Below are 25,254 nucleotides of genomic sequence, written 5' to 3' on the forward strand. Positions count from 1 at the left end.
CCCTGTCTGCATCCACTTGATAAAACAGTTTCAGTCAGATGAAAAAGTAACCTTGGTAAAATTGTTTGCTTGATGCCATCTCAGAGGAATTCTGGGAAAATACAAGGTATTTAAATAAGCATTTACCCCCCAAAACATGATTTCCTTTAATCTCTCTGAGATTACCCATTGATGTAGTTTTCTGCACTGAGCTATACAAGAGTGCTTGTAAAAAAAATCCCTGGCACATCTATATTAAGAGACAGAAAGTCAGCAGAAGTACTGAACATTAAAATTTTCTTTCCATAAAATAAATTGATTAATTGATAAAATGTGCATCATAAAAATAACCCCATTAGCTCTCAGGAAAAGGAAGTGAGTGTTAGTGTTCACAGAGTTATTCCACTGTAGCATTCAACCCAGATGACTAAGAAGTACTGTACTTTTATGAGCTACAACAAAAACCTTCTCAGGAGAACTAGAAACCCCATCACCTGGTTATAAAGAATATTTCCACATACTAAATGCTGTGGACACCTCATTCTTGTGCCATCACATTGTAACCCGCATGTGATGACTGCAGCTAATACGGAAGTAAGCACTGCGCTATCATAGCTGCTCTGTAGAAAAGGCACCACAAATAGGGCTCTGTACTGCCTCATTCTAGAATAGGCAGAAAGGAGGGAAGTAAAATACATGTTTTCTCCCATACCAAACCCCATCCAAATTAACCCTTTCATAATTCAAGGCATCTTTTAACACAGCTCACTCCCTTCCAAGTTACTGAGAAATCTGTGCATAATGTGTCTCTTGATCAGCAGATAATCTTTGGACACATCTGCAAGATCATATTCCTGTAACGTTCAGCAGTGGGTCAGCATAGCTTTAGTTTAGTTAACCAATTAGTTGGTTTTCCCCTGCTTATGATCTATTCCTTGACAATTTTAGTGATAAAGGAATCTTATATTGCATGTTCTATTGTGCTGAGTGCTTCCAAGAATTGCTCTCCTTCCACGTAGCCTGAAGTAGTACGTAAATTAACATTCATTTGAATGGATGCTGCATAGAGAGCTCATGACAAAGTATGCATCAGCAAACAGCAGTGAGCACAGCAAACTCTTTATGTGGCAGATAGAAAAACCTGTTCAGTATTACACTTGTATTCTCTCCTGAAAATGAAGCATCTGTTGGGGATTCTAATAAACCCTGAGCTAAGATTTGCTGCTGTCTTGTAACCCTGCATTAGACACAACTTGTAAACCGTGCAGGAATCATTCTGGAGGAAGTGTACCTCAGACAGACTCATGCACAAGTCCCTGTGATCAGTCCACTTGATTCATATAGTGTCAGAAAAGATTTTTAGATGAGGTGGTTCTTGCTGTCTTAATGTTGAACTGTGATGATTTGTAAATCAACAGATGCCACCTGAGGACCTGGCATTTCCTAAATGGCTTTGTTTGATCATACTGATTTGACTCTTCCAGCCTGCGTTTTTCATGGGATTTGAATTCAAACAAGAATTAGATTCCGAAGCAGAACTATAAAGAAGGTTTTGTGCATTTTATGGCTCAGGTCTGCAAATGAGCTCCATTTCCAGTAAAAGCTGAATGCTGGCCTATGTAAATGTTTAATGGAGCTTAATGACTTTTTGAGCAGCTCTGCTTTGAAGTTTTAACAGGTCTGTTCTGATCTCATTTACATTAGTGAATACCCAAGGCTGTTACTAGAGTAAACCATGATCACACTGCCATATCTTAAATCAGAATCACTGCCTAAATTCCTAATGAATCTAAAAGCAGAGTTCAGTTTGGTTGCAAAAACTTAGAATTGCTGTAACAGCATTCTTATTGTATTCTTATTACTTTGATTGATGTTGGGATTTTGCTAGTTCGTTATCCTTCTTTTTCCACTGACTTCTGTTATTATTTATTGTCTGCTCTCAACAGCAGCTGTTTGATAAGCTGCTACTTACGAAAGAGAGAAGAAAATACAGCTTGGTATACGAAATGAACTCCCAATTCGGTTTCAGTAAAGAAAACACCTGTATAGTCAATGCAGTGAGATTTCTTTATTCTTTCTCTGCTTTGTAGAACCCTGGAGTTGACTTTGGAGACGTTTCTGAAAGAATAGCTCTACGACAGCGACTGCAGTGCCGGAGTTTTAAGTGGTACTTAGAGAACGTCTATCCTGAAATGAGGGTTTATAATAATACAGTCACTTATGGAGAGGTACTGTATGTCTTTGAAAAATACATCATGGCTGCATTAGAGCAGTCCTTTCATCTTAGTGGTGGGTATCGGGATGTACAGAGCAATTTCAAGTCAGCACAGTAGTAGCAAAAGAAATGCCCTCTCCTGTGTTTAATCACCACCAAGAAGTGTGGCTTTGAGAAGCTCTCTCCCTCTTGCTGGGGTATGATTGTGTACTGATGATACACGACCTTCGTTTTTGCTTTAAAATGGAGCAGCTCTGGGAACATAAATTTGGGGTAATTGTTTCCCAAATAGGATGCCATAGACATCCTCAAAAAGACATCAGCAGTCAAGACAGCTATAATAATTACAGTTAATGAGAACAGTTGAGTTTGCTGAATTATTTTCAGGTAAAGAATTACCCTTTGTTTGGATTTTACCAAACTACCTGAAGGATTACGTTCACTTTATTAATCATTTTTGCATTCCTCATTGTTCAGCGTTAAAAGCAACGTACCCTTGCTCAGATTATGAGGTGAGGCTACCATTTGGCAGGTCTTTATCTCATCCTGAAAAAGTCAGAGGAAGAACATTTTTCTGCTTTGTGCTCAGATTCTGTATTTTCATTGTCATTTGGGTACCAGTACAGAGTCAGACCCTGGAACACCTACTCAGAGGCAGATGAGTGGATAAGTTATTTAACCTTACTGAAATGCTGGATCTAAACATGTTAGAAATGTGTAGGTGTTTCAGTTGACTCTCTGAAACACTTCTTCCTCTGCTGTGAACCAAACAAAGCTCCTGCATATGCTTGACCCCAGTAGGTAGCGAAGTCAGATAGCCCTTCTGTAATTCTTTGTATCTGTTACATGCCTGTGATGTAAGGACTGCTGTCACGACTATGAACTGGGGTGAAGTTCTAGGAGCTCTCCTACTGCTTAATGTTTTTACAATTCTCTTTTAATTGTCTACTTGAACTACAATTAAATCTGAAGGCAATATATTTTCACACAAGACAACTAAATGGACATTCTTCCTTTCTGTTCCATTTGATTGACTTCATGTAAGTCAGGCGCTTCAGCTACTGATACGAAGTGTAAGTTATTGCATATTATCACTTTGCATCCTAATATAAGTATCCCTGGCAGTAACTGAGGAAAGACATTTAGTAAATTCAACAGGAGCTATTAGTAACTGTCAGCTCTAAGAAGGCTGTTAACTGTGAGGAACATTGGCAGTTCTGCCAATGTTGTGTCAGTTATACCAGACGGTTAGCAAGCTGGTCTCTAAAAAGAAGTTTGTTTCTGTTGAGTGGTCACATAGAAGGTTCTTGAGTCAAACAGGAAGTTTAGTGATGCAAGCATCTAATTCGTTAAAACTTGTAATAAAATAGAACACACAAGCTATTTAGGTAGTAGAAACTGGCATAGTTCCCTTTCAGTCTTGCATGCCTGCAATGAAAAAACGAGAGGCTTCATCCTAAATGATACCAAGTTGTTATTAAATACTTTCTCTTCTGCTTATTTTCTTGGAGGAAAAATATGTCTGGATTTTAGTGAGTTTAAAGGAAAATAAATGTATTGAGTAGATGTGAAAAAGATTGAAACAGTAATAAAATAATATATTCTCTAGTGACTAAATTCACATTTTTTAAAGCCATGGCATAAAGCTGTCTTCATCTTCTTTAGCCTTTATAGTACCTGAGTCATAAAATAAACCTTCTCAGATTTAACTGTTGAACCCCCTTATCCGATCAGATCCCCCGTTATGCTTCTATACTGTAATATCAAGAATTACTGGTTTTTCCAACACTTCATGCAGCAGCTATTTCTATATTATGGGGGTAGCCAGGCAAATACTTCACAGCCTAAACCAAAGTCACCTGTTGACTGTTTCAAAATATCTAAATAACTTGTTTAAGAAGTTAATAGCTGTATCCTTTCACAGCGATGTGCTTTATGTCACTTCTGTACATAGCCATATACTTTATTCTCAATTCCAGTAGAATATTTTCATATGGGTTTTTTTTGTTTCTGCACGAGCAATAGGGGCAAACAGAATGGTACTACAGCAGGTTGTCCAAATTGTGTCTCTCCTGGAGCAAAGTCAGTACTGGCATCCTGTCGTACCTCGAGAATAAGCACATGTTTCCCAGAGCAAAACAGTTTTACATTGTTTCAGCTGTAGTGCAGCTCAGAGTTAGCTGTATTGGACTTGCATTATACAGATTAATTTCTACTACAGCTGTTTTCTTTCTGATCTGGTTACAGGTGCGTAACAGCAAAGCTAGTGGCTACTGCTTAGATCAGGGAGCTGAAGAGGATGACAAAGCAATCCTTTACCCATGCCATGGAATGTCTTCTCAGGTAAATGGTTAAATCCCATCATTAGTAAGAAAACTTAAAGAATTTTCAGGAGAAACAAAAAGTAATTTGGTTTATTTGATTTGAGGTTGGCAGCATATTCCTGAGTTGCAAATAAATGGCTTTACTCCAGGTTTTTTTGGGTGCCCTTTCCAAGGCTGTTCAGCATGTGAATCTATACACTGAAGATGCTAATTAGGAAAACAGAAGATTCGTTATAATTTGTTTTAGTAATAGAGAGATCCACCACAGATCTATGAATTTAGATGGTTTGAGTGAGCAGCTCTTCTTGTTTTGACTTGGCTTGTTCTAGGAATAGTATCTCTTTAAATGAACTGTTCATTGGTCCTATTGGTTCCTATGCAGAAATGATTTAGCAGGCTGCTGCTGTGATTCCTCAAGTAGGCAAAAGTTAAGCACGCATTTAACATCAACTTCAAAGGGAATTAGAAACATCTTTTAAGTTAATGCTTTTCTAGCATAGAATTCTTTTTCACTGGTCCCTGTGTGTATTATTATTTTCTCAGAGATGTCTGAAGATTCTAAAATTGCATTTCTTTTTCCCACACTCACAGTGGTGTTACTTGTTTTTTTAAATACAAGTTGGGTATTATTTAAATCCAGGATTTGAGCTTCCTCTGAAATGTAATTCTAGTTTCTTTTGAAGTACTGTCTGAATCAAAACCACGTTAATGAACATTCTCATGTGTAAATAAACTCTGACCTTATCACAGACTTAATAACTATCTGGAGTTCAGTCATACATACATTGATTTGATGCCTGGTTCATCTGTCACCTTGGAAGAATAACAAGAGTCACAAAATACAAATATTGCCCATAGTGCTTAATTGCAAGCTGGTGAGGGAGTCACACCTGATTAGAGAGAAGAGCCAGTAATTCCTACTGACAAAATGTCCACCCTTGGCAGGATTGTTGTGGAACATTTGACTGACACTTTCCTAGTAGAAGCAGAAGGAACAGCCTTTCAGTAAGGTAACAAAATAGTGTTGCTTAATTAGATGTAAATGAGCCTCTCAAGAAGACTCTAGTTAGAGATGTTAAGGCATTCAGAGTTCAGTCTCCTGCTCTATGCTAATTCTGACCAGAAAGCTGCAAATTCAGGTCCTTCCAAAAAGTCCCTTAGCAACATCTGATGTCCCATCATCGTGATAACATTGGGAAGAGTAATGAAAGAATTGGTTCTGACCACAATTTATTTTGCAGTTTAAGTCCTTAACCTACTTGTTTGCCTCTACAACTCCTGTTTTATACAATATGCTTTGGCTTCCAGAAGAAAATACATGAGAGTGTAAGTTACTGTGAATTTATTGGAAAAGAAGTACAATGTGCCTAGCTTCTCCTGACTTTACTCTTGTAAATTTGGGGGTATAAAGCAGTTCACCTCTCAGCATCCAGCTCTGACCAATTTTTTCCATTAGGGAACATGTAATTTTCCTTTTAGTAAGATGTAAATCTGGTGCCTAGTAAAGGATGCCTTTTGACTTGTGGGCCCTAGACTAGACACTGGGCAGCTCCTCTCAGATGCAAATAACAATTCACAAATCATTTATTCCTCCAGAAGATGAAGTTGGGTCATGACCAATCTCTTCTGGCTCTCTTCTGCTATGGGTCTTCAGTATCCTCTATATGTGAATGTTCTGAACAAGCCTGAAAAGCTGTTTTTAGACTGTTACAGCCACAAGCTAGAGCTCTTTTGTTACTTGCGCTCTACAAACGTATAAAAAGAGGAAGTCACTCTTCCCAAACCCTTAAAATCCAAAGTATCCCATGTGTGTGAGAATTATGAAAGTATGGGGAAAGGTAGAAAGTTAATCTACCAAATCATCCTGCAGCACTTTCCATTTCCCTTTAAAGAAATGGGAAAAACAAAGTTATCCCTCAGATACCAAGCAGAAGGCAGAGGTGATGTTCTGTCAGAGTATTTCACAGACAAGCATGGGTTGGAGCCACTCAAAGGCAGCCAAGTTAATTAATGACTGCATAGCTGGAAAACTTTTATCATCTCACACCACAATTCACAAAATTAATTCAGTATGAGAACCACAGCTGCACAAACCCTCATCAAGGATATTCAAGCACATAGCATGAAAGGTGTTGACAGCAAGCGTTTTAATACATTAAACAAACATTTTTAAAGCCCCTCTTCTCATCAGCCTGGGTGAGCATAATTGTCTGTTATGTTTAGCTTTCAGTTTCTGACATTTTTCATGTCAAGCACAGGGCATGAATTACCCCAATGAGTTGAGATTTGGGTTAGTTGTACATGCCTGCTGCATATATACAAATATAAACATGGAACTCGTTTACACCAGGTAGGTTATCACTGGTGCTTAATGCATCCTACCAGTGTGAAAGTCTCATTTTTCAGCTACAGCCTTGCTTGGTTTTCATATTCTTCAATTCTGACAAGCAATTTTAGTGATTTTAGCATACACATGGTTCTACTGAAAAAGAAATCTGAATTAGGAGTAAGAATACTGTTCATCCGTGATAAAATATTCTTTTCTTGTACTTCTTGCCTTTTTTCTACTTCTTGTTCTTCTGTTTCCCTTGCATATTGCACACCTCTGAATGGTGGTGTCCTGTACTGCCAGTGAAAAATAAAGCCACCCCACCATTACTGCTCCATAAACAAAATGCCTTTCCCTGTGTGTATTCTCAAGATCAGATTTTACCATGATAAATCACATCTTTTCAATGACATCAGCTTTTAAATTTCTTTATTCAAACAGGGACAAGCTCTTTTATGGATGCTCTCTAATGCATTTAGTCTGAGTTTACATCAGTTTAGCTTGATGTGTTTGACTTGAGCTAAGTCAGGATAAGCTAACAACTAAGAATATCCAGACATCGGTCTAAGTTGATTTCAGAACTCGTTTTGCAGAAATATAGTGTCCTTTTTATATGTGTTCATTGGATCTGAAGTTTGAGTCTAATCCCTTTCAGGAGAAACTGTTTGCAAATACTGCTGGGAGAAACAGTCTAGGCCTAGAGAAAATTCAGAAAACAGGGAACATACTGGGGGTCTTGACTGCCTTGCCTCTGCATGTGGCCTCTCTTGTACGATCACCTGTAAAAAACCTGATCATGGTTCCATAGCATTACATAATACCCTTTTGTTGTAAAAGACATTTTAAGAGGGGGGTGACAGACTACCCCCCAAAAAGTGGACTGTGGTGTTTTAGAAGCTTATTAGAATGGTTATAGGACATGCAGGTTTTGAACCATCTGAGAACACTTACACAGCCTCAGTGGAAATACTCACTGTCTCGGAGTCCGTTTCAAATGCTGTGATGTGGAGCTGATTATACGGTATGTGAAAGAAGAGGACAACTTAATAAAATGGCATCTTGGGATAGAAGGGCCCTGGAGAACAGCCTCCTTCTCCGCCCTCCTCTCTTCCCTTTCACACCGAGAGAAAGACCAGGCACTGCAGCAGTGAAAGCAGAACTCCCTCTGCATTGAGATCAAGAAGAAAGAAGGAAGCTCTCGACATGACGATTCCTGGAGCTCACAGCTACGCAAACAGATGGGAGTAAGAGGAGATGAAAGGCTTTACTTAAACTGTTGCTTGAGGCCAGGCATTTAACATTTTGCTTGGCAGAGCTATGGCTTTCCAGAGTGGCACACTAGGGAGCTGGTCTGATTGCTTAGAAGTGGGGTGGATGAAAAGGAAGTTTAACTTGCGGGAAGTGGTAGGTGAGATTCTGTAACAAACCTGGAAGTTTGGTAACTTGTCACAAGACAGATCACAAGTATTCTAGAGACTTAAGGTATTTGTGATGCCTGTGTAGCTCACTGTTTCAGTTTATGTGTCAGCTTACAGCTTACCTTAACCTGCAGGGCCAAACAATAAAGATTTCCTTTTGCTTGGAGAACAAGAACGTGAGAGAAGGGTTCAATTTAGTGCAGAAAGCTACCAAACCCATACCTGTAACTGTTTCCTACTATTACCTGCTGTTATTTTTTGCTTTTTTTTTCACTTGACTGGGAATTAGCAGGAATGGATTTTGTGAAGTCAAATCCGTCAGTTAAAAACTGCCATTTACTTATCACATTGCTCCTGGAGGATCACCTGCCACAGGCAGCATCACTATTTCTGAACCAGATACAGTGGCTTTGATAAACAGCCTTTGACATCTTTTCCATTCTGCTCAGATTTCTGAATGTTGAAGCGAGAACTATCTTATGTTATCATGGGTACAGCAGATAGCATCAGGATTAGATCTTGGAGTATTTAAAAGACATTGAAGCTAAGTGCTCTATTATGTGGATCTTTCAGCTCTTCTCAGATAAAAGAGAAAATCTGAGCGAAGGTCCATCCTCATGTGATGTGTAAAACTGTTTCAGTTCTGTCACACAACTGCCACTTCCATTATTGAAGATAGTTTGTAACAGAGTTGGTGTATAAAATCATAGAATCATAGAATAGTTAGGGTTGGAAAGGACCTTAAGATCATCAAGTTCCAACCCCCCCACCATGGGCAGGGACACCTCGCACTAAACCATCTCACCCAAGCCGTTGTCCAACCTGGCCTTGAGCACTGCCAGGGATGGAGCATTCACAGCCTCCCTGGGCAACCTATTCCAGTGCCTCACCACCCTAACAGGGAAGAATTTCCTCCTTATATCCAATCTAAACTTCCCCTGTTTAAGTTTTAACCCATTACCCCTTGTCCTATCACTACAGTCCCTAATGAAGAGTCCCTCCCCAGCATCCCCATATGCCCCCTTCAGATACTGGAAGGCTGCTATGAGGTCTCCACGCAGCCTTCTCTTCTCCAGGCTGAACAGTCCCAACTTTCTCAGCCTATCTTCATATGGGAGGTGTTCTAGTCCCCTGATCATCCTTGTGGCCTCCTCTGGACTTGTTCCAACAGCTCCATGTCCTTTTTATGTTGAGGACACCAGAACTGCACACAATACTCCAGGTGAAGTCTCACAAGAGCAGAATAAAGGGGTAGGATCACCTCCTTTGACCTGCTTTTTGATGCAGCCCAGGATACGGTTGCTTTCTGGGCTGCAGGCGCACACTGAAGCTGGCTCATGTTCATTTTCTCATCAACCAGCACTCCCAAGTCCTTCTCCACAGGGCTGCTCTGAATCTCTTCTCTGCCCAGCCTGTAGCTGTGCCTTGGATTGATCTGACCAAGGTATCTTCCACTGCTAAAGCAAATGCAGAGATGGTACTTTCTGATTTGTCAGGCTTCTGTACAACGTCTTTCTCAAGTACATGGCTACTGTGATGCAGAGCACATGCAATTCTAGCCACTGAGATTCTAAAGACAAGACTATTTTAGACCATTTTAATATCAGTACAGAAAATACTGCTTATCTTAAACTTCAGGGAAAATTGATCCTGTACTATGGAACAGGCAACCCGTTATAAACAGTGGTGCTGATTACCTGGATAACACAAAGCCAGCCAGATTGCTAGAAGGTATTTTGGGACCTGCAGAGATACAATAAAGACTGCAAGGTGAAAGCATACCTGGTCAGTTGGAATTTCAGATGTGCAGTTCATGTGAACTCTGCTGAGTACTCATTAGATACGAGAAGTGTGAAATACTTGCTTGAGCTTTTTCTACGTATGTCCCCTGTACTCCATAAGTAAAAATGTGTGTTGATTTAATGTGTACAGACAATGCCTCAAGAATTATAATGCTAACACCAAGGAGCATCCTCATGTGGTTATCCCTTTGCTTTCTCTGATGCAGGCTCTCTTCTAACCCTGCACTTCACATGGTTGCTCCCAACAGAGGTGGCAGGTGGGAAAATGAGCATATACTCTTGTCAGAGGGCATCTGGTCCGGGAGTAAGCAGACTATGCTCTTTTACTAGCAAGATGTGATTATTTGCAGCATGATTCCTCTGAGGTTAATAAGGATGGTAGTAGAAAGCTAGACTCCAATTTGAGGGGGTTTGATTGACTCTTAATGATATCTCATGCACTGGACAGTCACATCCAATAAATGGCAGCACTTCTGACCTTCCTTCCCTTTTTTGTTAAGTAATTTCAGCCATATAACAGCAGTAAGACCAGACAGGCAGTGAATTTCCTGGGTGATAACTGCATTTGTTCAGTGGCTCAGATCTTAACCCTGCAGTATCCAGCTTCACAACATACAAGCCATGTACCTGACTTCATTTTGCAGTCTTTGGCACCTGGGTACTGCAGTTGACTACTTCTAGGGGAAGGAGGGTAAAATATGCTGGTGTAATGATTCCTCATTTAAACAGAAGTGAGAAGTAGGTGTGTCTGATTTTATATACTGGCCTGATGCCAAATTAACATGGTGCATTTTCATTTTAATGTGCTTTGACATCTCTCTCGGTGGGCTCTCCCTTAGCTATGTAAGAAGTAATAGTAATTAAGGGGATTACTTATCAGTTCTTGCAACTTTTAAATGAGGAATCCATTGCTATCTTAGTTATTTCAGTGCAATGTGACACAGAGTGAACCTTTCCCCTCTAAATGAGCATCCTAAAACCACCTGTAAGGCTTTGAGGCTTTATTAGAATACAGGTTGAAGCAAACTGCAGATCTGGAAGAGGCAGATTGCTTTTCTCTCTCATATAGAGATTATAAGAGACCATTATGTTACCTTCTACATACGGATTTTTGTTTTCCTTGAGCACCATTTTACTGTGAAGGACTTGAGGCAAGTGAAATCATCACTTAAAAGAAAGGTTAACAATATAGACACAAAAAAACAATATAGACACCTGTAAAAATCAACACTTGATTGTGTCTGCCTAAGTTTATGAAAGAAACCCCTCTAAAATAAAATGGCCCTCACCTGAAGCCTCTAATTACAGCCAGCAGCATTTACAACCTCACTAAACTGCACAACATTTAAGCCTCAAACAAAACTGAAGTACCAGAGTGAGATTCTTAATGATGTAGGCCTGAAGCACATGTTAGCAAATTTGCTGCTGTTTTCCTCATCATTTCTTTTTTCCTCTCATATTTTTGGATCCTGGTTGCATGGTTGGATTTTTTTATTTACAAGAATTAATTAGACTTGTTGCCATCAATAGCTCCTAACAGAGCTCTTAAGAACAAAGTGCACTGACAAATTGACATTGTGTCTTGTTAAACCAACTCCTGCTGAGTGGGTATGATTTACATACTGATTACTTCACTTTCTTGAGTGCCCTTTTGCAGTGAAATAGGGGTTAGGGAACAGTGGGGAACAGAGGTGTGAAACAAGGGAATATTGTGTCCTACAAGAGACCTCTCTTGGTAAAACAGGTTTCCCAGGCTTTGCCCTTGAACACGGTATGCCAGACTGGGAATGTCCCAACACACAGCAGGACAAAGGACTCCTCCTCACCAGTGCTTGAGGCAGAAGCTAGCAGAGAAATCAGCTGCAGGCTGGCTTTGTGTCCCCTCACTGGGGTCCCCAGGGCTGCAGTTAAAGACTTCCCTTCCTTTCCTTTCTTCCCTAGCTTGTCCGCTACAGCTCCGAGGGTGTCCTGCAGCTGGGGCCACTGGGCTCCACAGCCTTCCTGCCCGACTCAAAATGCCTTGTTGATGATGGGAAGGGCAGGACACCGACACTGAAGAAGTGTGAAGATGTCCTGAGGCCAGCACAGAGGTTCTGGGATTTCACACAGGTAAAGAAGAGTTCAGGGACGGGTTGCAGAAATAAGTTGGAGAGGAATGCTGCTCTAGAAAGTATTTAATGGAAAACAAGGAGGCCTTTAGAGGAACTCCCCCATATGCCTTCTAGAAATAGTCAAATATCTTTTCTATAGATTGTGTGCTATCCAGGAAGTTTCTTGTATTATTACTAGGAAATTTTAGTTATCCTTTCTTGGAATATTCTCAATGTTTGTAGTGTAAAGAACATACGTGTGAAATTTTTTGTGTCCCCAGGTATTTTTACTTCTAGAACTTTCATAGGATTTTTCTAACCTTTTTTTCTGGGAATTTTTAGACATAAGGCTTTAAAATAATTTTCAGGACTTTCAAAGGCATTCTTACAGTGTCTGGGATTTCCTGTATCTTGGGGTCTGTAGGGATTCTCTAGTGCTTTTTAGAGATTTCCTAGTGCTTTCTGTGGATTTTTCTAGACATTCCTAAATCCAGAATTATCAAGCAGTTGTTCTGGCAGTTTCTGTAGATTATCTAACTTCTCCTAGGAATTTCTAGTTCATTCTAGGGACTTTTCTCACTTTGTATATAGAACTTCCCAAGCATTTTATAGTGTTTCCTAGGGATTTACGGATGTTGCACTATTTTTCTTCTAGTCTTTTTGCCTTTTCTAATCCATCTTTCCTTTTTCTTTTTTTTTTCAGAATGGTCCAATCATCAGCAGAGACACTGGCCGTTGCCTAGAAGTGGAAGTGTCAAAGGATGCAAATTTTGGGCTCAGATTAGTTGTACAGAGGTGCTCGGGGCAAAAATGGATGATTAGAAACTGGATAAAACACGGCCGACACTGACTGCTGGGGCTCAGAAGTTGCCTCTCCTGCTGTTGTCGATTGCTCAGTGTGCCATATCTTGCAAGGCATTTGTCTTAAAGCAAACTAGTCTGAACTGGACTTGACTTGGCTCTCAAGTCCTCCGCAGCTGGGCATTCAAAGTTAAAAAAAAAAAAAGACAAAGAAAAGCAGACACATACATGCCCTATTTGACTCTTCCTTGCTCTGGTAGATGACCTGGGAAGCTTAACAAGAGTTTTCTGTTGATTTGGAAATCCTGTGAAGATCAGAACACAGCAGAAAAGTGGGTTCCCTAAGCTCTCCTAGAGAAACTGGCACACAGACGTTTCTGTGATGAGTTGAAAGGAGAGATCCCAATACTGCCTCATAAAGAGAGTTCTCTGATGGGTAGCTTTTTAGCTTTAAGTTATTGACTGGTGCACAACTCCTATGGTGAATAATCATGTGCCTTTTTTATTGTACTTCGTATAAAAGGGGACTGGTCAAATCCTACCTTTTCAGCATGTCTGGTTCATTGTACTAAACAAGAAGATCTGTAAATAACACTGGAAATATAATATATGATAAATTTCAAGGTTGATTGTTTAGGAGTCTCTGTTTCTAGAAAGAGACTGTTCTGCAAATGTTTACAGGTGGTTCTCAACCTTCAAGCTGCTAAAAAGCAGCATTTTAGAGACCTCTTCTAGTTAGACACAGGTAAATGTTGAATAGGTAAAATAGCCACATGCTCCATTATACTGCCACATTTTACATCTCTTGGCTGTAAAGGCATCACAATATAGCCCTTGCATATTTAACTGAGGCAGTAAATGTCCTAGTAGAGGGAAGAGTTTCTAGAGGCCTCAGTTTGGCCCACAGTCCCCAAGTACCAAGTAAGGTCCCACCTGCAGTGCTGTGGATGCAGGTACACTGTTGTGTTGCTCCAGAAACTGCCTTGGAAGCTGGATACTCATGACTTCTTTCCAGAAGGTGACAGCCTTAGGTGCCATCTGTTGAATGTAACAACTTGAATCCTCCGTTTCATTACCCATCCTGTGAAAATGTCAAGTGTGAGCAAATATGCTTTGTGAGCACTGTCTGATTTTCTGAACAAACCAACAAAGTCTTTTTGGTATTTGAAAAACAAAACCTAGTGATAAGAGGGCAAATTAGAGCAAGAACTAGGAGCATATATAAATACTGTTACTCTGAAATACAAATATTTTAGTGTAGTTGACTCATTGACAGCATCTTTGTGAACCTGAATTTAATGATGTGTACAGTGGTTCACACAGTATCTGTGCACAGGTAGCCAGAGCAATGACAAGGGCTTACCCTGAAGGCTGTCAGAGTTGATGACCACTGTCAACATCAGCAGGCTTTGGATGCAGGTCCATGGCAGACAGCTTTTCATTTAGAGAAGATTCAGTCATACTGAAAGAGAGAGAGAAATGGTATCTGTTAACTTCACTGTTTAATATTTTATAGTAATTTTTTAAAGAAGTTTTGTTTTACTGAGCCAGGGAAACGGGTAATTGCAGACCCTGTGGTACTGTGAATCTTGGTGATCTGTTTCTTGAACAACTTTTGCCACTTCTATTTCAAGGCATGCTGAACAAAACAGAATGAAAACAAAGCCAATTTTTCAAGGGTATGATAAATAATAAAATACTTACTTTTAACGTGCAGAATCCATCAGTTCTTGTCAACTCTGGGTTGGTATCTAGAAAGCATATCACTGTATTTTGCCCCAAGTTTATTTCTGAAATGGAGTGTGTAAGATGTAATACAAAGCCAATTCTCCATGACTGTATTTATGGCTCATGGCTAATCTTTAAATAGTCACATGATCAGGTTATGCATGAATATATACAAAAGAATCATTCTGGGTGAAATTCTAAATATAAAAATGCTCTAAAATTCTGTGTTTATGGTTAGTTGAACATGACCTCTTGAATGGTGTAGTAAGACCTGCAGGGAGAGGTAGCATCTTTAATAAATCAAGCAATACAGTAAAAAATCATGGACATGCTCAGTATTCAAGCCTTCCTGTTGATCCTCAACAGGTGGGAAGCTTCAGACTAAATACACATTGGGAACAGTTGCCCTGTATTTAGCCTCCCATTAGACAATTTAAAAGGATAGGTACCATCACTGGATCAGATGTTGAACACTTTGTACAGGAGTTCTGTTGCTAAGAAACTTTTCATCTTCTCTCCAGATAGTTGCTTCCTTTTAAACTGTATGAAAGGTGTATTCTGTTTTTGTTTAGTCTGATGGAGCTCTATGCCTTGAAACATTTTGGTGAGGGAGATGAGCAGGCAAAAGAAGGGAAAGACCACGTTTGAGCTTTCTAGGGAGTAACATTGCTGGTCAGTCACATCATTTGTAGTCTTTCCAGTGAGTAAATGGTAACTATTTTATATGAAGATGGCTGAAAGCTGAAAGTAATTATTTATCAGTGTGACTACTGAATGCATAACAGTATAAAGTTACTATACTGACCAGAAGCAAATATGCCACATGCTTCCCCCCTTTTTTATCTTCCTTGCCTTGAATTGCCGATATACACTTGATCCTCCGCAGTGGGGCAGCGAGCCTTCAAATCCTGGGTAAATGAAAAAGGAAGGCTTAATATTTGGAGGAATACCAGGTTTTAAGTTTAGTATCCTCAAAGAAATGTTGCATTTGTGGGTTTAGGGGATTTGAAGCTGAGAAGACCAGATAGATGTGTGTTTGCTGGTAAAGGTTTCAGGCAAGTGTGGTAAGCCTTCACTATGATACCACCATGACAAATGTGAATTGGTTTCCTTGGAATTTTGCTACTGCTTTCAGTGCCCATTGCAAAGCATATGGATGTGGCCACACTGTCTGACAGAGTGGTCAGTCCTGGCAGGCCTGCAGTGCAGATGCCACAGGCTGAAGAGAGCTAGTGAGAACCAGACTGTCCATATAAGAAGGAAAGCAGAGTTTCCTGATAGATAAATGGCTCTGAGACTTACAGAATAATAAACAAGAATTCAAATAAGTCTTAAATATGGAGTTGGTATTTTCTGATTGTCATTTTTTACAGATTTACTGAAATAATTTCTTAAATTTAAGAAACCACATCTGTTGGATTATTTTTACTTTAGTCTTTATCTGTGTGAACCACTGCTTTGGCTATGGTATAAACATGGTGACTCTGCATATGAGAGGGTCTTAAATATTCTCTCATAAAAGCAGTAATAATAAAAGAAGACTTGAGTATTATCTCTTTTAACCAAAGCCTATGGGTTTTTTGTCAGTATTTCACCCCTTAACTATAATCTGAAGTCCTGCTTAATGTTTTCAAATTAACAGTCTTGTTTCCCACAGTGCAAGAGTACAGATATTATAAGTATTTAATGTATGTCTTGTAGAGAAAATCCAGCTAAAAATCTTCAGTTGCTATTTTGTTTGATTTAGGAGATTGTGAAGTTAAATACTGTCCTAGGAGAGAAGAACAGAAGGTGAGAAAGAATACCAAGTCTAATACGCTGCTAGTGTACTAGATAGGATACTAGATAGTATAGTTTTACTGGCAAACCAGTAAAAATGATACTTTTCTAATTACGTAAAGAACCCTAAAAATTAGTATGAGTCATTCGGGGGTGGGAGGGGAAGCCCTTTGTCCTTTGATAGCCATAAACTGTTTTCCAATCTTAATTTATTCTTGGCTTTATTAAAGCCACTTGTTACTCCGCCAAAATTGTCCTCTAGCTTTACTGGCTCACTGGTCCCTGAAGCATGATAACCTCCCGTGGGAAGCAGCTAAGAGAAAAAAAGAGCTAAAAAAAGTTTTGTTGAAGAACCTGATGCATTACTCTGTGATTATTTGATGATGTTGAAGGTCTCGTCCAGCCTGGTTGATTCTATGATGTTATGAAAAATCTGTATTGTGGGCATCCATGAGGCTTGAGAGCTCTTCAGGACGGTTTGCATCCAAATAGCAGAACTCTGGTGCCACAGAAGAGAACTAAGACAAAATATGGAAACAAACAACACGTCTTCATACATGTTCTGAAAGCGTGGATCTTGTTTCATTTAAATGAATAGTATGGGGCTTGATGTGTCTGACGATCAGATCTTTGCACTCCTTTGTATTTCTTTTCATCAGCCTACTCCATTTTAAAACCCATGGTCTAATAGATGAAAACCTCACTTGCCATGTGACAAGGGGTGTAATCTAGCTGACACAGGACAGCTGCAATTTTAAGTACTTAAGCCAGAGCTAATAAGATTTAATGAAATAGCACCAGTCCTAATCTGTTCTTCAGATCAATTACACAGCATGTAATTCCTTGAGTATCCAGTATTCATTTGAAATGCTTCATTAACAGCCATACTAAAACACATTATGGCTTGTTTTGGGTTGTAAGAAGAACTTTAATAGAAGTTGGAGTTCAGGAGTCTGGCATATTGCTGTTCAGTTAGGACACAAATACCTTTGTGGGTTTTGTTTTTTTTTCTCATGATAGGCTTTGGGAAGAAGAACAACTGTCAGAATCTGCTTAACTGAAAATGTTTCTAGCAATGATATTACATTTTTGACTACTGCTATTGTGACTTCCTGCTGCTTACTGCTAATCAAAGCTGACGGTGAGATCACGCCACAGATAAAAGACGGTATTGCAACAGAAGAACCAGCTTCTGGTTCTAACAAGCTGGATAGAAAACAGGTCTTCTCATGTCTAGATCTGGGTGGCATCAAAGTCAACTTACTATTATGTTCTCTCTGGAAAGAATCCCCAACTTAACACATTATTTTTATTGCTTCATCAGAAATACCTGTTCAAGAGGCCACTGTAGCCAGTACCTCTTAATCACATTTTGCAAATACAGTTTGTTTTGTGTGTGTATATGTAACATTAGTGGAGTTAAGGTGAGAGCTGTTAAGTACTGAATGCATATAAAATACATTAGATCTACTGAAGTGTGTGCATCATGCATTTACATCTTTCTGTGGGGTAACCAGGATATTCTTGAAAAGCTAATGCACTGAGTGCATTCTGCTGGAGATGGACTCTGCTTGCCTAGTGAACTGAGGGAGCTCAAGGAGTAAATACTGAAATTACATAGTTAGTAGTTCTCAGTGAATTTGGCACAAAATGCACCAATATTTACATCTTCTAAAAAGTAATGAATTAGCTTCAGGTTCACTCTTTCCAATCATCCTGGTTTACTCTAGTAACTGTTCAAAATACCTTGTCCCTCTAAAGCTCTGGGATGCTTATGCATGTGAAGGCATTAGCTGTGTCCTCCCAATGCCCCAGACATCAGTGGTATGAGAAAAATATGATAAACAGTGATGTCTTCAGTACATTGTAATGGATTTTAGAATGGTTTCACAAAATGCACTGACTTGTATTACAAAAGCATTAATGATATGTAACTAAAGGTATTGAGTTGATGCCCTAAGCAAAAGCAATGTTGTCTTTGACCAGGAATACTTACTCATAAACATGCCGGTGAAGCAGCATCTGGCAACCTGATTTTGAGGAAGAGAATGTCTGAATAAAGAGCATTCCTCAAAGGCATTGTAGAAGCACTTGTTACTTGGCACAGCGTTACAGTTTCCTATTGGCTGTCAACAAGGATTGTGTGGTTTTCAAACTCTTTGTAAAAAGTTTAATTTAAAACAATACTGCAGCAACTAGAATGCAAGTTGTGACTGTGAAGAATTTTTCATTATGTGGCACATCATCAAACCGGTTTGTATTTACACTTGAAAAGATAATAAATTACTATGCATTTTACTGCTGACATGAGCTGCATTTTTTATCGTCGTACATTTGAACACCTTGTATTAAAGTTCAAAGTTGTCACACCAAGGAAAACTAGAAAAACAAAGTACACATGCATTTTAAATTGCACGTAATCTGTTCTGAAAGGTAGTCAGCCCATTTTCTAGATGAGCACAGCACACTGTAGCCGACTGCAAGCTGTTCTAAAGCGCAGGAGCTCTGTGCACGTCAGAGGAGATGCATCACCACACACTCATTAGAGAGCTGGCCCCTGAGCACACACATCCAAAGCCAAAGTGGTGACACTGCATTGTGGCTGTTAGACCTGAGGGGACGCTTGTCTTGCTATCCCAGTACAATGATGTACTTGTGTAATGCTTGCAGGTAGCAATCCACACAGCGGTACAAGCTCTGTTCTTGTATAGTCCCACCAGGACTAGTAAGTACTCCACACGAAACATTCAAACGTAGATTAAAACAATCCCCATAAAAAAATTCTGACCTTGGAAGCACCATTCCCAGAATGGAAAAATACACCATGGAACCACAGCTGGGAAGCTGCTGATGAAAGCATTCTCTTCCTAGAAGCTTTGCATTGGAGCTATGTTTTATCAATTCAGATGTGTAAGAGCACAACTGATCTGTCACTGATGCATTGTTCCTGTTCTAAAGAACACAACCAGAGAAACACAACAGTGTACACTTCCCAAATTGTCTAGTTAATACAAAGGACTGAAGGATATCCCACACCCTCTGATCTGACCTGTATCAGCAGAGAGGCTGGACTCACAGATGATATGAAATGACATTGTTCTGCTGCAGCCAAGGAAATGGTGGGCACTACTGTAATTTTTACCAGCTATAGAGCTGGTCTGTTGCCACTGATGATATTGCTATTGGCTTGATTTTCTTTTCTGCTTCCAAAGGCACTTTTCCCTAAGGCAATAGAAAGGGGATATGAAGTGCTTATGAAGTCCCTCCTATACTGCCATACTTCTACCAGAAGTCCACACAGCCCAACACCTCATCACTGAAAACAGTCAATAACTGATGGTTAAAAGAATGAAATAGGAGACAGGGGAAATCTAGAATGATCCTTTCACTGTACATCTCTCCCTAGTTTCGAAAGGTAATGACTTCCCAAGCTAGAGGCTATACACACCAATCCAACCATTAGATTTAATAACTACTGTGGGGCTGTATGTATCTAATCCACTTATACCTCTGGATGTCACAACATCCTGTTGTAATAAATAGCACTGTTGCACAAATCACAGTCTCTGCTTTTCACTCCATAGGATGCCCTGTAGTTCTTTTATGGAGAAAAACTGTAAATAACTGCTGCCAACTCTTTTTTTAACACCCTTCTTAGTTTGATCTCTGTCACCCTCTTAAAATGTATTTCAGAAGTTACTGTCATGGGGTTTTTTGTACTGCTGGCAAACAACTTCCTAAAAGCGCAAGCAGAAGCTCTGTGTCATGTATTGGACTGGGAGATGGCACAGTGAGAACTGATTGGGTTCCTGAACTGCCCAGCAGCATAAAACACACATTACTGGTTTTAACATTGACTTTGGATCTCAACCAGACTGTTTCTCCCCCGTTAACATATAGGCACAAAGTTTGTAAGTTGCGATCAAAGAGCACAGAGCATCTGAGAAAGTATGTGACAACACCTTTCATTCTGCTAGAAATATCTCCTTGCCCTGCCCCTTCTGCTAGGAAGAGACCATAGGGCCCCACACATGTACTACAGTTCCGTGACTGGACTGGGACATGCTTCCATGTTCCTGACTGTCTTGCGCACCTCTGGTTCAGTGGAACAAACTGGGTGAGACCTGAGTGCACAAGCTTTCTCCTTCCTGCCTTCTACAAGGACAGTGACTACACAAGTGGAAGAGCAACTGTTTGACTGACTCCCTGATATAAGCAGAAGAAGTAGGGTGGGTCGGCTGTAGTCTTCAGGGGGGTGACAATGCAGCCAGCCTCAGAAGGAACAGCATAACACAGCCTTGGCAAATTTAGCTCTATCTCCAGGATCAGTCTTTTTAGGGTGAGGCGTTTCTTTTAAATCCACACTAAGGACTCTAAAAACACTGCTCTGTTGCCAGCCAAGGTTTTCTTTGGACTTAATGTCCTATTAAAATCAAGCCAGCATTTCTTGGAAGGATAGATGTCACCTTCAAAGGTACCGTATGCTTGCTAGAATGAATGTTCTGTGAATAATATGTACCAAAATCAGGTTCATATAAATATTTTGTCAGCAGTTCTGCATCCAGCCTCTGTACTGCAGAAGTTCCCTTAAGTCTCAGATGTTTTCACTAAAGAATGTGTATCATGAATGTAGCCACCCCTCTATAATCAATAAATCTTCATTAATCAACTGTGAATCATGAATATGTGCCTGAGTATGATGTAGCAGTGATAATGATTTGTCAGCCTATGCACTGCTTGATCATTTTATTTTGGCTATCAGTTGTTACTGTAATGTAGCTGAGTGCCTGTATTAGTGAGGCTTGCCTTTGTATCCTGACTGGTTAGTTTGGAATTTAGAACAAGAAAATAAGGATTAAGGTCTATTTTCCTGTCTGTAATGTTGGGGTAAAAGCAAACCAACAGCCCCCTTTATGCTAGAATTTATAGAACGCTCCTAAGCTGTAAACAAACCCAAGAACTTCTTTCAGTGCCTAAAACCAACTACAGTCCTAAGCACCAGCAAACAAAAAAGCCCTTTTCATGCAAGTTTAACACAGTATTTTTCTGGATTGTGTTTTGCTTATCGTAAGCTCACCTTTACTCCTTTCCCATATTATCCAACTTTCCTTCTAGGCTGTTCTCATGTTCTTCTGTTCTCTTACTACCATAATGTAATTGTAGAACTTATTTTCAGGTGTGTTACTAACACAGATGACCAGCATTGGAACAAGGAGCCTTCTAATTAGTAACGGCCCTGGCTTCTTCATGTGAATAACTCAGCTTTACTAAAGAGATTTTAATCAGGATTCAGGAAAGATTTTTCTGCTTTTGCAGTTTATTACAGTGAATCTGTCTAATCTGTTGACAGAGCTCCAAAGCACACACTGGTTTCTGCTGTGGTGCGTTAGCAGCGACACGTTTGCCAAAACCTATTGAAATTTTCCACTTACTTCTAGTGTTGGCTGGCATTCTGTGCAGAAAATGGTGCCACCTATCAGCAAGAAGGAGGAAATTAAACAGCAAAATTATTTGTTTAAGCTGAAGAAACTGCTATTTTCATTGCAAGGGTAATGGGTTTGTACTAAAAAGCAATTAGCAAGATGTTTGGCCTGTTCAGGATGATTCTGGGTAAACGAGGTTCTGATCTGGCCGGCTACTATTTCTCTGCAAGGGGATGTCTAGGCTGGACAAACACTGCATGTTCTTGTCTTGCTGACCAAAAGGCTGAGACTTACAAGAAGAGAATCTACATCAAAGATGCAAATGCAAGTCAAGCAGATCAGCTGAGGTCCAACTCAGTGAGAAGTCAATATTCTTGTGAATCTGAACCTAAATAACTTTGGATCCAGGTTTTCTCTTTTTACATTGAGTCGCTCTTGAGCATAGGCCCGTTACAGTGATACAGGTATTCTGAAAATGTTTTTCTTTGTTCTTTGGAAAGATACATTTTGAACTATTCTGTTGGAGCTTTTGTTTAAGTACTTGGAATATATCCTAGCATGCTTAAGCCATGTGTTTCCCTCCCAGTCTCAAGCTATCATAAAACTGAGGCCAAGGATACTGCATTGTGCTGCCTTCTTTTCCTGAACAGAAATGAAGTTCAAAGCTTCAGTAGGCTCCTGAGGGGCAGTGGGGGATTTGTGTTGTGTTCAGCCATATCAGAAAAAAAATCAGGACACTTTTCATGTCTTAGGAGCCTGCTTTATGGTTTGATGCTGGAGCCAAAGCTCCTTTCTTAACTCTGAAACAGTTAGAGAAAGACCCTTATTGTTATCCATCAGGTCAGAATGACACAAGGCTGTTCTATACATCACTGGATTTAGAAGAAGGGGACTCTGTAACTATTAAACCTATTGAAAACCTTCCAATTCTAAATTTTTTGAAGTACTTTCTTAACTTCTGTGCCTGAGCACAAGGCAAACCAACAGACTTTTAGGGTGGATTTTTTTCTTTTCTTTTTGAAATGCATTGTTAAATGTGACAAAAAGTTTAGTCTGAGATAAGTGCACACAGTTTCATGTCTCACAGAATTGTTCTTTTCCACACCAGCAGAGGATTCATCCCAGACAAGCAGGAAAATGCTGGCTGACTAGAAAAAACAAAGTTCCTAATTAGTTAACTTGTGCTAGGCCTGAGCACTTAATGAAGATGTGGAGGTCTAATGTGCTCCCAAGGACCAGAAGGTATCAAACTTGGCAAATCACAGCACTGAGGAAAAAGATAAAATACAGATTTTAGTATTTGTTCTGGTTTTGTAAACATGAGAATCAAAGAACTGTTGAAGTGGCAAGCATAAGAAATAAGCTGTTGCTTGTAATTTTGTTTTAAAAGGTATACTGCAGTTCCTTGAAGCATTTCATAGTGAGAATTAAAATCCAGAGACACAAAAGTAATCAGAAACATATCACAGTAACCACAGAATTTCCTAGTACCAATGTGATTCACTGTTATATAACTGCACATGTCACAGACACTAATGAACCTGTTCCTGCAGTATCTTTGTAAGGCATCTTCTACCTCACAAACAGGAGAAACTGAGTACAGACAGGATAAAGACTGAATTTATCCTAGCCCATTTTAAACACTCACTTAACTAAGGAGAATGTCAAGCTGCTCATCACTCATAGCTCTTTCTGCAGGGAAATGAGGTGGCAAGAGCAAAGAGCTCTCTTCTTTTTCCTCTTCCTTTCCACCTTTCTCTCCAAAATTTAAGTTCAGCAACTAAAGCCAGTCGCCACTGAGGTGTGTAACAAAACAGGGGTATCATGAAGCCATCACAGACATACTTCCTCCTTTATTCATACATGCAAGCAAAAGTGGCTCATGATCTTCAGTGGACTTGTAGGATTTAATGCTGAGCAGACATGGGTAAGCTATGGGGAAATTAGATGTAACTGAAAGGAACATGGTGGGTGAGAAAGTGCTTCCCAGACTCACAATTAAGCATAATGGTAACTTGCTGGCCTCCGGAACAGCTACTCCACAATTGCACAGTAAATTTATTTCAGGTCATTTTTACTTCAGTGGTATTCTTATTCCAACAGCATGTTATCAAATCCTCCTCCGAAGAGCACTGACATTTAGGGAGAGTGGGTTTTTCAGGAGCAGCTTCAGTTTTATCTTGAGGTGGAAGTCAGCAGATGCTTCTTTGGAGGCTGATACTAAATCAGTTTTTATTATTCTATTTCTGGCATCACTACTCCAGATTTTCAGTCTTGCTTTTCACCATCCACAGCAGTTTCTCTGTTCTACAGTAAATTCAAGTAACAATCTTTATATTCAGCCCTCCAGTCTGAATTCCTCAAGGTAAAAACTTCACAAAGAAAGCAGATTAGCACAGGAATTTACACAAAGGAGGGATATAAATCCACCAAAACAAGGGAAGTTTCCAGGTCTATTTAATGATTTTTTCATCTCTGTAAGCATGCAGCTCTTACAGGTAGGAAGATGTATCTAAGGCAGGAGTGTGGAAAAAGTTTGTCCTAAAGGAGGCTTTATGCACCAGGATGTTCGTTTTATGGAAAGACAAGGGAAAGGAGCTGAACTGTAAAGCTATGTATTACTTTACTACCTGGAGAAAGGTACCTTCTCAAATTCTCCTACTTTTTCTTCATATTTTCCCTGCTTCTACTGCAACCAAAGCTTGGCCTAGCTGGTATGCTGCTGCTTTGTGGGTCTGGCATTTGGGTTCTAATGAAAGTTATGGTGCCAGGTTCCTAGCAAAGGCAACCAGACTGCACTGCTGAGCTTTCCAGGAGATGAAAGTGAGCTGGAAGACAGTGGGGAGTGTGATGCACACTATATATTCCACAGGGGAAAATGCTCATGGTAATATACACATAGCGGGACTTGAGGCATTTAATTTGTTGTAACAAATATTGGGTGCAAATAGAAGCATGCAAGGGTTTTATTTTCCATGGGCTTTATGCTGTACTATATGTTACAAAAGACATGCTGAAAAATCATCCTCCTCCTCTTCTTGTTAATGTGCTGATGAAATCAGATTCAATACAGGGTTCTGATTTACTGTATAAATTAGTGTGACATATATAATGGAGCTTTCATGTCATCAAAGCGTATAGAAGCCAAACAGTAGATGAGCACCAGCACCACCATAATAGTAGAGAAAAGAGCAGATTTTACCTATATGTTCTTTTACAGTCTATACCTCTATGCTCCCTTCCTCCCTTCCGCAAGGGTGAATCTCTTGCCACCAGAACTACGAAGTTCTGTTCAAGTGATGTTTGTTGTATCTTATCACATAAACCAAATGTTTTCCTAAAACCTTCCTTACATGAAGTAATGCT

At 39.7% G+C, this 25,254-nt stretch overlaps 1 protein-coding gene across 5 annotated transcripts in view; it reads left to right on the forward strand.

The window, feature by feature from the left end:
- Window positions 1-18,763, forward strand: part of GALNT9 (polypeptide N-acetylgalactosaminyltransferase 9) — a 141,518-nt gene extending 122,755 nt beyond the window's left edge. For all 5 annotated transcript variants that reach the window (XM_061355324.1, XM_061355325.1, XM_061355329.1 and 2 more), the window contains 4 exons: window positions 2,070-2,207; window positions 4,442-4,537; window positions 12,009-12,176; window positions 12,861-18,763. In XM_061355324.1, coding sequence (XP_061211308.1) covers window positions 2,070-2,207; window positions 4,442-4,537; window positions 12,009-12,176; window positions 12,861-13,007 — 549 coding nt within the window. In that variant the 3' untranslated portion in view covers window positions 13,008-18,763. The remainder of the gene's footprint in view (window positions 1-2,069; window positions 2,208-4,441; window positions 4,538-12,008; window positions 12,177-12,860) is intronic.
- The last annotated feature ends 6,491 nt before the right edge of the window (window positions 18,764-25,254 follow it).

The sequence above is a fragment of the Neopsephotus bourkii genome, unplaced genomic scaffold, assembly GCF_033783945.1.
Source record: "Neopsephotus bourkii isolate Nb327-2 ecotype Australia unplaced genomic scaffold, CSIRO-AGI_Nbou_v1 NB_795, whole genome shotgun sequence".
NCBI classification, from domain to species: Eukaryota; Metazoa; Chordata; class Aves; order Psittaciformes; family Psittacidae; genus Neopsephotus; species Neopsephotus bourkii.